The 16360-nt window shown below is 66.1% G+C and overlaps 8 protein-coding genes across 8 annotated transcripts; 3 read left to right on the top strand and 5 right to left on the bottom strand.

Moving 5' to 3' along the window:
- Positions 1 to 30: 30 nt before the first annotated feature.
- On the bottom strand, positions 31 to 987 carry MICPUN_79111 (predicted protein; the record flags this gene model as incomplete). The annotated part of the gene is made up of 1 exon (XM_002499519.1): positions 31 to 987. The coding sequence occupies one exon, from the start codon at positions 985 to 987 to the stop codon at positions 31 to 33; it is 957 nt and encodes a 318-aa protein (XP_002499565.1).
- A 597-nt stretch (positions 988 to 1584) lies between these two features.
- On the bottom strand, positions 1585 to 3138 carry MICPUN_78783 (cytosolic glucose-6-phosphate dehydrogenase; the record flags this gene model as incomplete). The annotated part of the gene is made up of 1 exon (XM_002499518.1): positions 1585 to 3138. One exon carries the CDS (start codon positions 3136 to 3138, stop codon positions 1585 to 1587), a length of 1554 nt encoding a protein of 517 aa, XP_002499564.1.
- Positions 3139 to 3307: 169 nt separating this feature from the next.
- MICPUN_98966 (predicted protein) lies at positions 3308 to 5921 on the bottom strand (the record flags this gene model as incomplete). The annotated part of the gene is made up of 2 exons (XM_002499517.1): positions 3308 to 5560; positions 5682 to 5921. The coding sequence occupies 2 exons, from the start codon at positions 5919 to 5921 to the stop codon at positions 3308 to 3310; spliced, it is 2493 nt and encodes an 830-aa protein (XP_002499563.1).
- A 171-nt stretch (positions 5922 to 6092) lies between these two features.
- MICPUN_56183 (predicted protein) lies at positions 6093 to 7088 on the top strand (the record flags this gene model as incomplete). The annotated part of the gene is made up of 1 exon (XM_002499998.1): positions 6093 to 7088. One exon carries the CDS (start codon positions 6093 to 6095, stop codon positions 7086 to 7088), a length of 996 nt encoding a protein of 331 aa, XP_002500044.1.
- Positions 7089 to 7106: 18 nt separating this feature from the next.
- Positions 7107 to 8681, bottom strand: MICPUN_79406 (predicted protein; the record flags this gene model as incomplete). The annotated part of the gene is made up of 3 exons (XM_002499516.1): positions 7107 to 7469; positions 7605 to 7741; positions 7928 to 8681. The coding sequence occupies 3 exons, from the start codon at positions 8679 to 8681 to the stop codon at positions 7107 to 7109; spliced, it is 1254 nt and encodes a 417-aa protein (XP_002499562.1).
- A 1193-nt stretch (positions 8682 to 9874) lies between these two features.
- On the top strand, positions 9875 to 12305 carry MICPUN_54121 (translation initiation factor fusion with methylthioribose kinase; the record flags this gene model as incomplete). Its single annotated transcript, XM_002499997.1, has 1 exon — positions 9875 to 12305. The coding sequence occupies one exon, from the start codon at positions 9875 to 9877 to the stop codon at positions 12272 to 12274; it is 2400 nt and encodes a 799-aa protein (XP_002500043.1). The 3' UTR covers positions 12275 to 12305.
- Positions 12306 to 12455: 150 nt separating this feature from the next.
- On the top strand, positions 12456 to 14024 carry MICPUN_78680 (predicted protein; the record flags this gene model as incomplete). The annotated part of the gene is made up of 1 exon (XM_002499996.1): positions 12456 to 14024. A coding segment is annotated over one exon (1569 nt), but the record flags the coding sequence as incomplete, so codon positions are not given.
- A 1215-nt stretch (positions 14025 to 15239) lies between these two features.
- On the bottom strand, positions 15240 to 16340 carry MICPUN_56187 (predicted protein; the record flags this gene model as incomplete). The annotated part of the gene is made up of 1 exon (XM_002499515.1): positions 15240 to 16340. The coding sequence occupies one exon, from the start codon at positions 16338 to 16340 to the stop codon at positions 15240 to 15242; it is 1101 nt and encodes a 366-aa protein (XP_002499561.1).
- Between the last annotated feature and the right edge of the window lie 20 nt (positions 16341 to 16360).

The raw sequence follows: 16360 nt of genomic DNA, 5'->3' as shown, positions 1-16360 counted from the left end.
ACCTAAACTTAGTCGGTACGAAGGTACAATCTATCGCCTGCGCAGCGCCGAGACCAGTCCCTCGAAAGCCGCCGGGAGCGGGTCGCTGAAGCTCAGAGCCTCGCCCGTCACCGGATGCCGCAACGCGAGCGCGGCGGAGTGGAGGAACAGCACCGAGCCCGGCTTGCCCACAAGGAACGGCGCCGCGGTGGCTGGCGTGTTCGGCCTCTTCCCCCGTCGGTACAGCGGATCTCCCACCAGCGGAGCATCCAGCGCCATGCCCATGTGCTGACGAATCTGATGTCTCCGTCCCGTGCGCGGGGTCACCTCCACCAGCGAACACAGCTGTTCCGCGTCGTCCCCGTCCTCCTCCCCGAATGTCTCGACGACCCGCCAGTCGCTCCTGGCGGGCCGGCCATCCGCCGGCGCCACGCAAGTCCCCTCCATCGCGTCGCCGTCGTCCCCTCGCCGCCTCCCGCGCCTCCGACCGGGGACACCCTCCACCAGTGCGAGGTAGGTCTTCGTGACCTTGCGCTGATACCACGCGGCGACGCACATGGCGTGAGCCAGGTCGGTCTTTGCGACCAGCATGGCTCCGCTCGTGGGTTTATCGAGTCTGTGCACGATACCCCTCGCGTCCGCACCGTTGATGGCGCTGAGGCCCTCATCGCCGAACGCGTCGAGCAGGGCCTCAACGAGGGTGCGAGTGGCACCGCCAGAGGCCTCGTTCGGGTGTGTCAGCATCCCGGCGGGCTTGGACACGACCGCGAGGTGCTCATCCTCCCACAGCGTCCTCACGTTTTCGCCCTCGTCAGCGTCGACGCGTTCGGGCGACTTTCCCTTCCTCTTCTTCGCCCGCTTGGGCTTCTTCGCGTTCAGCCGCCTGTCCGCACCCGCGGTACGTCGCGCCGCGGCGATGAGATCGTCCGCGTCGCCCCCGGCGTGGACGCACGCGGCAACGGCGAGCGAGTACGACACGACGTCTGGCGCGACCCCGGCTTCAGGCATGCGCACGAGGACCAGGTCTCTCGCGGCGTCGTGCGCGCCGCCGCGGAGGTCCAGCGCGCTCAGCGCGACGTTGAACATTCCCGCGGCGCGTCCCCTCGCGGAAGCCGACGGGGACGATCCTCCTCGTGCTCCGCCGCGTGCTCCTTGTACTTTGCGCGCATCTTCGTCCTCGTCGAGGCCGCTGGCGCACGAGATGATCCTCGCGAGCGCGCCGGCGTCGGTGGCGTCGGGGTGGTCCCAGGTGGCCAGGGCATCGTCCAGGGATCCCGCGGGGATCTCATCGAAGTGCTCGCCCGCGGTGTCGCTCAGAAAGTGCGCAAGGATCTCATCGGGCTCCTTCTTCTCCCCGTTGGACGCGCCCACCGCCGCCGACGCCGTCTTGCTTCTGCACCTGGGCAGAGACCGCCTCGCTCTGGGAAGTGCCCGCGCCTCGCTGTGAGAAAGGCGGCGGTCGAATCCGACGGGTACCGCAGCGTACGCCGACACCGCGGAAGCCATCCCGCTCACGCCGCCACCCGCGCTGATAGGAGTGTCGTGGCTTCGACGCTGGCGCTGTTCTGCTCACGCTGGTTTGGTGCTTTTACATCAATTTACAACTCAGTCACCCTCAACGTCAACGGCCCAGGTGATGTCCTTCGCCGTCAGGTTCAACACGTGCCCCGTCTTCTCCCTCAGCTTGTCCGCGTTCACCGGCCCCCGGCTCCCGTACGGGTACAGCTCCGGGTTCATCCCACCCGCGTCGATGTACTTGAGCAGCGGCGTGAATATCTTCCACGCCGCCACCAACTCGTCTCTCCTGACAAAGTGCTGCTGGTCCCCGTTGATGCAGTCGAGTATCAGGCGCTCGTACGCCTCGGGTATCGGAGTCGACTCGTACTTTTGCGTGTACAGAAGCTCCAGCTCCGACTGCGCCAGCTCCATCCCCAGCCCGGGTTCCTTGACCGTCATTTTCATGTATATGGCGGGATCGGGTTGGAGCCTCACGACAAACTCGTTTCTCGCCTGCCGCCCCCGAACCTTTTGCTCCGCAAACAGGTCGCCCGGAACGTCCTTCAGCTGAACCCTGATCTCGCACTTGTGCTCGTTGAGCGCTTTACCCGCCTTGATGATGAAAGGGACGCCGTCCCACCGCTCGTTGCCCACGTAAAGGACGCAAAGCGCGAAGGTGGGCGCCTTGGACCCCGCGGGGACGGTGGCGTCGTCGAGGTAGGCTTCGCCGCCCGGCCCGTTTGTGTACTGCCCCAGGGCCACGTTATCGGTGCTCACGGGCTCTATGCATCGCAGCACCTTGAGCTTCTCGTCGCGTATATCGTCCGGCGACAGCGAGCACGGCTTCTCCATGGCGACGAGGCACAGCAGCTGCAGCAGGTGATTCTGTATGATGTCGCGTATGATGCCGTACTGATCGAAATACCCGCCGCGGCCCTGCGTGCCAAACGGTTCCTTGAAGAGTATCTGCACGTTGGCGATGTTATCGCGATTCCACAGCGGCGCGAGGAACCTGTTGGCGAACCTCATGACCACGAGGTTCTGCGTGAGCTCTTTGCCGAGGTAGTGGTCGATCCTGTAGAGCTGCGACTCGGTGAAGAGCTTGGAGATTCCTGCGCTGAGCTCCTCTGACGATTGCAAATCCTTGCCGAATGGCTTCTCGACGACGATGCGGGTCCATCCCGTGGGGCTCATGCACGCGCGCTTGATGTTGGCGCACACGGGAGGGTAAACAGACGGGGGTAGCGCCAGGTAGAAGATGCGATGACCGGTGACGCGGAACCCGCCGCCCCTCGAGTCTTCCAGCGCCGCCACGCGGTCGCCGAGCGCCCCGAACACGGGCGGGTCCGACTCGGCATTCTCCTCGGGGTCGTCGGAGCCGTACTCGCCCTGCTGGAAGAAGCAGCTCGCGAGGAACGTCTCGACCTTGTCCTTAGGTCCCTTCAGCGCGGGTCTGATCTTATCGCGGAGGCTCTCGTCCGTCATCGGCGAGCGAGCGTACCCGAGCACGACCGTCCGAGGGGGCATGTGCTCGTGGAGAAAAAGGGCGAAAAGCGCAGGGTAGGTTTTCTTCTTGGCGAGATCCCCCGTGCACCCCAGCACCGTGACGGTGAGCACGTTGTGCTCGTCGCCCCAATCCGTCTTATCGCTCTTGGGCGCCATGGCGTTTCCCGGCCGTGTCAAGCGCCCGCTCCGTACACGGGAGGGAGGTGTGACTGGGGTTGCCCACCATTGTTACGGAATTGTCGCTTTTTTGCTCGGGAGAGGACGCGCGACGAGCGTTACGGTGGTCTTTTTTTGACTCGTTAGTCGGGTTTGACTACTCAGCGCACTACTCAAGCGTGAAGGACGCACCCGCGTGGGGCTTTCTGACCTCGAACGGAGCCGCGAGCGCCTCCCGGATCAGCCCCGCGTCTCCCTCGCCCGCAACCTCCAGCGCAGCGCGCAGCGCAGCCTCTGGATCGTTCGGGTTCCGCCGTTGCGCAGCCTCGCGGAGCATGTTCACGGCGGCGGCAATCTCGCTTTGCGAGTAGTGCGGCTTGGAGATTTCATCGCGAAACACGGACGTGCCCGCGCGACCGCCTCCCTCGCCGTTCGATCCACCATCCGCGGCGCCCCTCGGCGTGCCGATGCCGCCGAAGAGCGCGCCCATGCGGTCCACGAGTTTGTCCTCCAACCGGCTCACGGTTTTTGACACCGAGGAGTCCTTCACCCGCCGAGCCCGCTCCCGTTGCAGCCGCGCCTTGCGCTGCGGGGAACTCTCCCTGCTCGGGGGATTCTCCACATCGTGGCCGGTGGGCGACGGGGTTCGGGAGCTCTTGCCGCCGCGCTCCTTGAACCGCCCCCGGCCCTTGCGCGCCTCCTGCACGAGGTTGGCGAGGTCCGACATCTCGACGACAACCTGCCCGGGACCCGCCGCGGTTTGATTCGCCGAGCCGTTCTGCGCCGCCTTCGCCGCGAGGCGCTTGGCATCCCTCTTAGCGCGCTTCCGCGACTTGTTCCGTCGTTGCACGTTGCCCTCGTCGTCCCGAAGCGGGGTCGAATCGTCGTTTTTGCCGCCCCAGCTGTCCCACCTATCCTCGACGCCCCACCCTTCCTCTTCGCTGTCGTCGTCGTCGTCGTCGTCGCTCTCGGAGTCCGGCTGCCTCGCCGCGCGGGCCTGTCCCGGACGCGGCCTGTTGTTGCCCATCGCGCTCGCGAGGGGTCCGCCCGGTATGACCAGAAGCGCCACCGCCGAGCAAAGGATGGAGACGAAGAGGATGGTGCAAACGATGGCTCCGAGCGCCGCCGCGCTCCGCATGTGCGAGTTGGCAAACGCCGCCGCGTCGTCAACCTCGACGTTGTCCCCGACGACGCCCGTCTGTATGTCCTTCCAGTGAGAGCGGATGTAGTCTTTGGAGTCGTCCGCGTGTTGCGTCACGTGGTGCACTCCGACGATGACGAGAACGGCGGTGACGCCGCTGACGACCAGGTGCGCGGACAGCATCGGCCTGCTTCCGGCTTGAATCCCGACGAAACCCGCGGTCGAGGACATCACGGTGATGGCTCCCGCCGCCGCAAGCAGCTGCGCGGTCCACGCGCCTCCTATGGGATGCTCCCCGCCGAGTCGCATGTTCGTAACCTCGACGTCCAAATCGCGCGGGTCCGGGGCGGTGGGCAACGCCGCGACGGCCCTTCGGATCCTCGACTCCACCGCCAGCGGCAGGGTCGCGTTGATGTCCGTGCTGGCGTTCATGCCGCTGAACGAGATGGTGAACTCGACGAGGGTGGACACCGGGGGATTGGGCTGCGTCCTGTCCACGTCGACCAGCCACATGGACTGCACCGGAAAGTCACCGGACCACGGGGGAGGCGGCGGCGGGTTCGGAGCGTCCGCCAGAAGCCGACGCGCCGGGGCGGGCGGCGACGGAGGCGTTGGGGTCGGCGGAGCCCCGGGCGGTGTTGGCGGTGGAGGGTTCGAAGGGGACGCGGTGGGCGCGGGCGGATCGAGGGATCCCCCGCCGCGCGATCCCCCGGGAGGCGGCGGCGGCTGCGCGTCGCGGAAGATCCTCTCCGGCGCTACCCGCAGCATATCCTCGAAATCCCTCGCGGCCCTGGGCGGCGGGCCCTCGCTGGCCTGCGCGAACGTCACCTCAACGTCCACCGTGATGGCGTCGGAGACGTGGTACGTCGTCCTGGAGACCACGCCGCACATCACGAGGAGGAACAGCCCGAAGATGATACCGGCAAAGTTGACGCCGGTGCCCACTCGCTTGAGCGTGTACTTTAGGCCCATGACTCTGGCGCTGGTTATCAGCGCGAGGACGATGAACACCGCGGCGGCGGTGAGAATGCCGTGTGCGGTGTGAAAGAATCGCTTGGCGTGCCTCTGCACGCTCGCCTCGTCCTTGCCGTTGAGGTCCTGGTTCTCGTCGAATGAGGTTGAGTCAATCCTGCGCCAGTAAGAAGCTATCATCTCGTCGCTCTCGTCCTTGAACGCTATCATCATTTCGGCGCAGTAGATGATGCCGGTGAGGATGAACATGCACATAACGTGGTACGACAGGATGGTCTGCTTGGATCCCGTGCACGCGCCGAGGGTGCCCTACCGCGGAAGACGAAGGCGGGGGAGATCCGTGTCAGATTTCGGAGGTGACGGGGCGTCGGGGGATATTTTTGAAAGGGGGCGAGCGCGCTTGAGGTTGGGTTCGGCGGCGGGATCTCACCTGGAGCGACACGAACGTGATGAAGAAGCCCGCGAGGGTCAGCGCAGCGTCCGGCTGTTCGAAGGCCTCGACCGTGACGCCACCCTCGGCGTACACCGTTTTCATAAGATCCGTGTAGTGGCTCTTTTGGGTGCTCATCACTAACAACGTGACGCCGAGGCTGAACAGCACCAGGTTCAGCACGAGCAGACTCAGCCTGGCGACGAGCGCCCCGGCCGCGCTGCGCTCGCTCTGCGCCATATCTCCAGATGCCTCAGGGAAGGCCTAAACCGCTTATGCGCGTCGCAGTCTGGCGAGCCCCGGCCGAAAATTCCTGTCGGGCGACCAGAAGGGAAGAAAATCTGACGGAATATCTCTCTGCTTCATCTCAGGCGCCGGCGTTTCCGGCCACTCTCGGGGCGCGCCGACCTCATGGCGTTTAGGACGTCGTTCTGGTGGCCGGACGTGAGAGTGTCCCTCGACGAGGATGGTGAAGTCGAGGGCACGGAGAGGGGGAGAGAGGAGTTGACGAAGAAGGGGACGAAGCGGAAGAGAGCCCCTCCCACAAAGGGGCCATGCGAGCACGGGGTGAAGTATCGGTCGCAATGCAAGGTGTGCAGCGCTTGTCCGCACGGGAAGTGGCGCTATACATGCAAGGAGTGCGATGGTGCGTCAATCTGCGAGCACGGTCGTATGCGCTCTACGTGCAAAGAGTGCGGTGGGTCGCAAATCTGCGAGCACGGTCGAATACGCTCTCAGTGCAAGGAGTGCGGCGGGGCTTCAATCTGCGAGCACGGTCGTCAGCGCTCTAGCTGCAAGGAGTGCGGTGGGGCCTCAATCTGCGAGCACGGTCGTGAGCGCCGCAGGTGCAAAGAGTGCGGTGGGTCTGAAATCTGCGAGCACAGTCGTCGGCGCACTGAGTGCAAGGAGTGCGGTGGGTCTGGAATCTGCGAGCACGGTCGTGTACGCTCTCAGTGCAGGGAGTGCGGCGGGTCTGCAATCTGCGAGCACGGTCGTGTACGCTCTAGGTGCAAGGAGTGCGGTGGGTCTGCAATCTGCGAGCACGGTCGTGTACGCTCTAGGTGCAAGGAGTGCGGTGGGGGTGCAATCTGCGAGCACGGTCGTGTACGCTCTCGGTGCAAGGAGTGCGGTGGGGGTGCAATCTGCGAGCACGGTCGAATACGCTCTGAGTGCAAGGAGTGCGGCGGGGGATCAATCTGCGAGCACGGCCGTCGGCGCTCTCGGTGCAAGGAGTGCGGTGGGTCTCAAATCTGCGAGCACGGTCGTCGGCGCAATCAGTGCAAGGAGTGCGGTGGGTCTCAAATCTGCGAGCACGGTCGTCGGCGCACTAGGTGCAAGGAGTGCGGTGGGTCTGAGATCTGCGAGCACAGTCGTCAGCGCTATCAGTGCAAGGACTGTCTCTCGTGAGCTAAATCATGGAGCTACCTACTGGTCCTCGTTCCTCAGGATAAACGCACCCCGTCCCGGTCGCGTCACAATCACCGGCGCGTCCGCCGCCAGTTCCGGGTACAGTCGCGCGTACTCCCCCGCGATCGACTCCGCCGCGTCCATCGCCGCCCCACCCGGCTCGCACAGAGCCACGACGCAACCCCTGAAGCCGGCGCCGGAAAATCTGGCACCGAAAACGCCAGCCGTCTTCTTCGCAATCTTCCACAGCGCGGTGATCTGCTCGCACCCGCACTCGTAGTTCTCGACGGACGACGCGCCCGAAGCGTTCACGAGGGCGCCGAACGACGCGACGTCCCCGTCGCGCCACGCCCGAACGCCGTTCGCGACGCGTTGGTTTTCCTCGAAGAAGTGCCGAGCTCGCCTGGCGAGGTTCTCTGGGAGGATCTCCGCCGACGTCATCTCCATCGCGTCCCGCGCAGCCGTCCATTCCTCCCTCGTCACCATGTGAAGCAGCGGCGTCACGTCTCGCGGAACCCCGCGCCCGCTCGCGTCCAGCAACAGGCGCGCGGCGCGTTGGCACTCGTCCACCCTGTCGTTGTACCCGGTTCGAGTGAGCGGTTTTCGAATGCCCGAAAACGCGAGGACGACGGCGAAGGGTAGGTCGGAGCCCGCTTCCGGACCGTCGTCCCAGAAGTCCTTCGACACCTCTCGTCCGCTCTCGTCGACGTTTGGGTCGATGCGCGACGGTCCGTGCCGCGACGGGGTCCAGTCCCCGCCGAACCAGCGCAGGGGGTTCTGCGCGGACGTCTCCTCGTCTGTATCGTCGGACCCGGACCGGCGGAGGGTAGCGCCGCGACTCGACGCCGTCGTAAGGTCGTCGGCTTTCGCGAACCGGCGCTGATACTCGGCGCAGTCCAGCACCGTCAGCGCCCCGGGCTTGGACATGACCACGCACCCCTGGTCCAGTATCCCGCACCGCACCCCGCGCCACTCGTGCTCCACCCGTTGAGCGAGTCTCATGACGTCCTCGCGCCGAATACACGAGGTGAGATTGTTCGCGTCCCGAAAGGCGTGAATCAGCGCCACGGTGAGCGCGGCGGATGAGCTGATCCCGCCTCCCTCGAGCCCACCGGGGCAGCCCGAGATCACGCCGGTGAATCCCGCGTCGCATCTCACGCCCTTCTCGCTAGCCCAACCCCTTACGACGTGCACAACCCCTTTAACGAACGCCGTCCAGTCGTCCGACGGCTCCGGGTCATCAGTGACGTTCATCTCGAACGTCGAGGGCTCGCCCTCGCCCTCGCGCGTCGCGGCCAGCTTGATCTCCCCGGGGCTGGGGATGTACGCGATGCAGATCCCCATGTTCAGCGCGAAACCCGCGACGGTACCGCCCTGGTGGTCGATGTGGGCACCGAGCGGGCAGACGCGATAGGGGGCGCAACTGAAACGGACCTGCTCCTCGTTGGCCCGATGCCCGGCGAGAGCCAGGCAGCGCTCGCGAAGTTGGCGCCGGACATTCGCGCTCGGGTGCGGTCCCAGACAGGTCACGACGCCCCTGACGGGTGAGAAGGCGTCATCGGCCTCGGTCTCCGCGAGCGCCCCCCGTCCCATCGCGAGCGAAAGTGAGATTCGGTAACAACGATAATTTCTCAATACAGGGTGACGCGACTCGGCTAAACCCTCCGCTCACTTGAACCCCCCGTCGCTGGCGTTGTTGTAGATGCGATTCGATATGTCCGTGGTGCTCTCAGCCACCACCGGCACGGTGAACGCGTCCCTCGCGCCCCGCAGCGCCGCCTCGTTCTTGGCCCACTGGTCCGCGGTTGCCTCTGCGGAGAAGACGTACAACCCGCCGCCGCTCACGCAGGCGCTGATCAAAACCCTGCTCCCCGACGGCAGGGCCAGCTCCCACTGGTAGTACGTCTGCTTCCCGGAGTCCACGCGCTTGGCCGCGCTGACTTGCTCCGCCAGCGCTATGTCCTCCGCCTCGATGCCGAACGCCTTGGCCGCGTCGATGCCGGCGATTGGACCGAGGTCCGTGATGGACTCCTGACCGCCCCTCGACTGCACCTGCACCTGGATCTCCTTGGCCGCCACCGCGCCGTCGCCGTCGACGTACTTGGGAAGCGAGGTGGTGTAGCGGTAGTTCGGGCCGTAGGTGTCCGTGTAGAGCATGAACTTGCTCTGCTTCGCCCTCTGGCCGGGTCGCGGCGCCCATCCGCCCGGTATTTTGGTCGACACGGGCACGGCTACCCACCTCTCGTTCTGGACCGGTTCGAAGGAGACGACGTTGTCGCCGGCGAGGGCGGATCGCGGCGTCGCGACTGCGAGCACCGCGGCGGCGGCGGCGGCGCGAAGGGCCCCGCGGCGGGTCACTTCAGCCGCACCGTCCGTTGATTGGGTACCGACGTGGCATCGGATGGGCGTGACGTGGATGGCACGAGCCTTGCGTTCGGTCGGCTTTGAGGCGCGCAGTGCGGTGGCACGAGAGACGGCGAAGCCGAGTTGGGACGCGGACGCGGACATCGGTTTCGGGAGGGCGCGCGGCTGTTGCAGACGAGCGTGTGTAGCTCACCCCGTGATGCGGATAGGTGCAGGTGGCGGGTGGCTCCAAGCAAATGGTACCTTCGATACCAGTGAGGATAGTTGTAATTCCAAGCTTTCTCTTGAATCTGAGACACATGCAAACAGTATGGTGGGGAAAAATGGTACCTTCGATACCAGGTGAGGAAATGAGGATAAATGAGGATACAGAACTGCGACAGAACTGCGACAGAACTTCAGGCGCGCAGCTGATCATCACGATGGCCGCCCCGACGCTCGAGGCTATCCGCTACTCCCGCGGCAAGCTGCAGCTGCTCGATCAGCTGAAGCTGCCCACCGAGACGGTCTTCATGGACGTTCCCGACTGCGACGTGTGCTGGACCGCCATCAAGGACATGAACGTCCGCGGCGCACCCGCGATCGCGATCGCCGCAGCCCTCGCGCTGGCGGTGGAGCTCGACGGCGCCAAGGCGACGCTCGCGACCGCGGGCGACGTGTGCGCGTTCGTCGCGACGAAGATGGACCACCTCAACACCAGCAGACCCACCGCGGTCAACCTCGGAGAGGCGGTCGAGCGCATCAAGAAGCTCGCGGCGTCCCTCGACGGATCCGGCGCGGACGCCGTCGAGGCGGTCATCGCCGAGTGCGAGGGGATGCTCGCCGCCGACATCGCCAACAACCGCGCCATCGGCTCGTTCGGCGCCGACGCGCTGTGCGCGGCGGTGGGAAAACCCGCGGGCGCCCCCATCAGGGTCCTCACCCACTGCAACACCGGATCCCTCGCAACCGCGGGATTTGGCACCGCGCTCGGCGTCGTCCGCGCTCTGCGGGAGACCGACCGCCTGGAGCACATCTACTGCAACGAGACCAGGCCCTACAACCAGGGCGCGAGGCTCACCGCGTACGAGATCGCCTTCGAGAAGATGCCCGGCACCCTCATCTGCGACTCCGCCGCGGCGGCGCTCATGGCCAAGGGGAAGGTTGACGCCGTCGTCGTCGGCGCCGATCGCGTCGCGGATAACGGCGACACCGCGAACAAGATCGGCACCTACAACCTGGCCGTCTCCGCCGCGTACCACGACGTGCCGTTCTTCGTGGCGGCGCCCATCAGCACCCTGGACCCGTCCACGGCGAAGGGTGCGGATATCGTCATCGAGGATAGACCCGCGACGGAAATCACCCACAGCCTCGGGAAGCGGGTCGCCGCCGAGGGCATCGACGTCTGGAACCCGTCGTTCGACGTCACCCCCGCCGCGCTCATCGCCGGGATCATCACCGAGAAGGGGGTGGTGCGCAAGACGGCGTCGGGGGATTTCGCGGTGGGCAAGTTTGTCGCCGAGGTCACCGGGTCCGACGCGCCAGCGCCAAAACTTTCGGGACCGCCCGGCTTTGTCGCGCTCGACTGCGACACCGTGCTGGACTACTGCGCCGCCAAGCCCGAGGTGGCCGCGGCGCTCGGTGGCGCGGAGGGCCGCGGCGCGTGGTCGGCGAAGGAGGTGGGCGACGGTAACATCAACTTTGTTTACATCGTCAGCAACGGCGCGGGCGGCGCGATCATCGTCAAGCAGGGTCTCCCCTTTGTCCGCGTCGTCGGGGAGTCCTGGCCGCTCACGCAGGAGCGGGTGCGGTACGAGGCAGAGGCGCTGATGATCGCGCACGGGTACTGCCCTCAGCACGTTCCCGAGGTGCACCTGTACGACGCACCGATGTCCGTCATCGTCATGCGCTACCTCGAGCCCCCGCACATAATCCTCCGCGGCGGGATCATCGCGGGCACCGTGTATCCCAAGCTCGCCGCGCACGTCGGCGAGTACCTCGCCACCACCCTGTTCGGATCCTCCGCTCTCGCAATCGGGTGCGAGGCGCTGCGCAAGGCGAGGCAGGCGTTCGGACAGAACGAGGACATGTGCGCGCTCACCGAGCAGGTCATCTTCACCGAGCCGTACGCCAAGGCAGATAACAACCACTGGACCTCGCCGCAGCTGGACGACGCCGCCGCCGCGCTGAGGACGGACTCCGAGCTCAAGTCCGCGATCTGCTCGCTCAAGCGAAGGTTCGCGTGCGACGGCGCGGCGCTGCTCCACGGCGACCTGCACACCGGCTCCATCATGTGCACCGAGTCGACGACGTTTGTCATCGATCACGAGTTTGCCTTTTACGGACCGCTCGGGTTCGACATCGGCGCCTTCCTCGCGAACCTGTTCCTCGCGTACTTCGCCCAGGACGGCTACGAGGGCGACAGGTCGTCGCAGCGGGAGTGGCTCCTGGCGTGCGTCAAGGAAACCTGGGCCACGTTTGAGCGCAGGTTTGTACAGCTGTGGGACGAGCGGGGCGTGTCGGCGGGCAACGCGGGTCTCACCCCGGCGGCGCTTTACGACGCGGGTGCCGGCGCCGAGGGCGACGCGGCGGCGGCGCTGAGGGCGCACCAGGCGGCGTACATGCGGGAGGTGCTGACGGACTCGTTCGGATACGCGGGGGCTAAGATGACGAGGCGCGTCGTGGGCATCGCGCACGTGGCGGATCTCGAGAGCATCAAGGATCAGGACGCGAGGGCGCGGTGCGAGAGGCGGGCGCTGGCGTGCGGCAGGAGGTTCATGCTGGAGGCGAAGGAGCTCAGCATCGAGGACGCGGTGGCTATGGCGGAGGAGCTCAGGGCGTGATAGGTTTTAATGACATGAGATCAAGGACACGAGAGCGCGCACCTTGTGAGTAGAAATTTGGCGCCGGCGCCGATACCAGATTGGCGGCGGTTTTCGCCGCCGCTTGCACCGCCGCCCTTTCGTCACATCGCTCACTCGTCACGGGGCGTCTCGTGCGGCGACCTGACGAGACCGCGGCGATATGAAGGGCAAGAAGACCGGGGGCAAGCCAAAATCGGGCGGCGGCGACGATGACGGCCGCGGCCACGGCGGCGCTGGCGGCGCCAAGCCCAAGTCCACGGTGCTGACGGGCACCCCGGGAGAGGGCGGCGAGACGGTGGACTTCGGCTTCGAGCGCACCGAGGCGCTGACGGGCCGGCGTCGCAAGGCGGAGAAGGCGAAGAGCAAGGGCGGCGGGTTCGAGTCGATGGATATCCTGCCCGAGGTGTTTCGGGCGATCAAGCGCAAGGGCTATCGCATACCCACCCCCATCCAGCGAAAGGCGATTCCGGTCGCGCTCTCGGGCGCCGACGTGGTGGCCATGGCCAGGACGGGCTCCGGTAAGACCGCCGCGTTCCTCATCCCGGTGCTGCACAAGCTCCGTCAGCACTCGCTCAAGGCGGGCGCGCGCGCGGTGGTCCTCTCCCCGACCCGCGAGCTCGCGCTGCAGACCTACAAGTTTGCGCAGGAGCTCTCCAAGTTTACCGATCTCCGGTGCGTGTGCGTCGTGGGCGGAGACTCCATGGAGGCGCAGTTCGACGATCTCGCGTCGAACCCCGACCTCTTGGTCGCCACGCCCGGTCGTTTACTCCACCACGTCGAGGAGATCAGCGGGTTCTCCATACGCAGCGTTTCGCACGTGGTGCTGGACGAGGCGGACCGGCTCCTGGAGATGGGCTTCGCCGACCAGCTCAGGGACATCATGAAGCAAGTCGCGGACCAGCGGCAGTGCCTGCTCTTCTCCGCGACGATGCCCTCGGCGCTGGCCGAGTTCGTCAGGGTGGGTTTGAAGGACCCGCAGGTCATCAGGCTCGACGCGGAGATGAAGGTATCGCCCGACCTGAAGCTCTCCTTCACGGTGATGCGACAGGATGAGAAGATCCCCTCGCTCCTGTTCTTCCTGAGGGAGGTCGTGCCCGAGAACCAGCAGACGGTGGTGTTCACGGCGACGAGGCACCACGTCGAGCTGCTGGTGACCGTGCTCGAGTCCGAGGGCATAACCGTCTCGGCCGTGTACGGCTCGATGGACATGGCCGCGCGTAAGCTCCACATCGGCAAGTTCCGAAACAGGAAGACCAGCGTGATGGTGGTCACAGACGTAGCCGCGCGAGGCATCGACATCCCGCTGCTCGACAACGTCGTCAACTTCGACTTCCCGCCAAGGCCGAAGCTGTTCGTACACCGCGTCGGTCGCGTCGCGCGCGCGGGCAGGACGGGCGTCGCGCACTCGCTGCTCGTGAAGGAGGAGATGGGGTTCCTGGTGGACCTACACCTCTTCCTCGGCCGGTCGCTCGTCGCCGCGCCCGTCAAACCGCCCGAGAGCAGAGACGAGGCGAGACAAATCGCGGACGAGGCGGACGAGGCGCAGCGAAGCGTGGTCGGGATCATACCCCCGACGTCGCTGGACCTCGTGCAGGACAGAGTGCGGGAGCTGTTTGACGCCAGGACGGAACTGGACGGCTTGCGAAGAGCCTGCGATAACGCGTATAAGCTGTACCAGCGCACGCGCGGAAGCGCCGCGAACGAGAGCGTCGCGAGGGGCGCCGAGCTCATCGAGTCCATCGGGCCGTCGCCCACGATGTGCGCGGCGCTCAGGGACGAGGCACAGCTGGATGCGGCGGGGCTGGCGGAGATTGCGCAGCAAATTCGGGCGTACAGGCCCGTCGCCACCGTCTTCGAGGCGGACATCGCCAACGCGGCCAAGGGCCAGAGCCTGCTGGCGACGGCCGCGAGGTTGAACCCGACGATGGCGGCCAAGCGCAAACAGCACGACAATTTCATCCAGAAGGCGAAGGAGGATGGACACGGTATCGTGGCGAGGCGGCGGCGCAGGCCGGAACGGCAAGCCGACGAGGACGACAGCGACGAAGGGGACTCTGACGACGAGTTCGGCGACGACGACGGAGAAGGGGATGAGGCTGCTGAGATGAATCCCAAGGGGAAGGGTAAAAAGAAGAAGAAGGCCGTGAACGTCGCAGATGCGTTCGACACCGGCAAGTTTCGGGATAACGAGTTCTTTCTCGACGTCACACCCAGAGGCGTGAACCACACCGAGCTGGGCCTGAGCACGATGGAGGACGACCGGGGCAGGCCAATGCAGGACCAACTCAGTTTGGAGGGCGCACTCGCCGAGGCCACCATGGACATCGTGGAGGAAGACGGCAAGGGCATCTCGCAGCAGCGGCGGATTCGCATCTGGGACAAGAAGAAGAGGAACTACGTTCAGGTCAACGCGAACGAGGTGGACCGCGCCAGGGGCAACAAGCGAATCAAGACGGAATCCGGTGCCTACGCGAAGAAGGATAAGGAGGCTGTCGGAGAGATGTACAAGAAGTGGCAGCAGAGGACCCACAAGAGCGTCGCGGCGACCGGCTCGCAGGAGGATCCGCTGATCAACGGCAGGAAGGATCGCGGCGCCGGAAGGTTCAAGTACCGCCACACCAAGGGACGTCCGGAGGAGGGCGGGGGTGGCGGCGAGCCCTTCGTCGGCAGCGAGCTGAAGTCCCGGGATCAGATCATGAAGGAGCGCAAGGAGGCCAAGAAGAAGGGCGGTCGCGGCGGCGACGGTGGCCGTGGCGGTGGCCGCGGCGGTGGCCGTGGCGGTGGACGCGGGGGTGGACGCGGGGGTGGACGCGGGGGTGGACGCGGGGGTGGACGCGGGGGTGGACGCGGGGGTGGACGCGGGGGCGGGAGGGGCCGAGGCAGGCGCTGAGAATTTTACCGGTTTCGGTTTCAACTTTTCCAATGCATCCCTGGGGTTGGCTACTCACGCCAAAGCGGGTCCCCCGCCGTCTCCCGTCTCCCCTTTCTCCACAGCCTCGCACCTCTCGTCTAGGATCCCCACCGCGTTCTCGTCTAATCGCCACAGCATCGAACCGCCGCATTCCCACGCCACGCTTCCCATCCGGGTCTCCACCTCGGGCACCGCTCCCTTGCTCATCACGTAGTTGAGCGCAACCTGCAGCGGCGACTGCTGCACCCCGCCGCCGACCATCGCGCCCAGGAACGCGAGCAGCCTCACGAGCGCCTGGTCGCACTCCCCGTGCGTGGTGTTCGTCACCCTCGATCCCTCCCCGAGCGGCGACGCGGCGACGATGCCGACGCCCAGCCTCTTGCACGTCGCCAACACGCCGTTCTTCTCCGCCGTTCGATCCGCGAGCGAGTACACCACGCGGTTGAACGCCACGTGTACGCCCGGCGTGTCCGACAGCGCCTCTACGAACTTCTCGAGGCGCGCCGCGTCGAAGCCGTCGACGGCCACCATCCCCGGGCACGCGCCGAGCTCCCACGCCACCTTGACCGAGTTTGCGAGCGCCTCGACGTCGGCTGTTTCGGACGCGACGCACAGGACGTCCGGTTCGACGCCGCCCGCTTCCGCGACGAGCGCCCGCGCGGCGTCCTTGACCGACCCGCCCGCGGCATCGACGTCCACGATGGAGTAGACGACGGGCGCGCGGACGCCGGGGAGCGTCGCCGCCTCGGACATCGCCCAGTATCCCTGGTACTCCTTCATGAGCTTGAGCTCGGAGGGTTCGTGAGCCGCGATGAGCAGGTAGCCTCGATCTACGGCGGCGACGTAGCAGTTGGCGTCGTCGCTGCCTCCCTTCCAGTCGCGCGCGCTGAGTGCGATCGCAGATACCTCGAGGGGGCCGAGGGTGACGACATCGTAATCTGGGAGCTCGGGAGGGTCGTCGTCCACCATGGCACCACGGACGCTTCGGGCGCCGAGTCTTGCGATTCGGGGAGCGCCGACGCGTGCCCTCCGAAGGGAGGCTGGGGCGCGACGGGCGTTTCCGGTAGGATCGCGGGTGTTGCACACGTGTGTAACGTGCGCGGTGGTCGCCGATAGAATCGCGGTGGCGTGCATCTCCCCGCGCAAGCGTGTCT

Source organism: Micromonas commoda, chromosome 2, assembly GCF_000090985.2.
Source record: "Micromonas commoda chromosome 2, complete sequence".
Classification (NCBI taxonomy): Eukaryota; Viridiplantae; Chlorophyta; class Mamiellophyceae; order Mamiellales; family Mamiellaceae; genus Micromonas; species Micromonas commoda.
The sequence above is the reverse complement of the archived record's forward strand: the minus strand, read 5'-3'. Positions and strand labels throughout refer to the sequence as shown.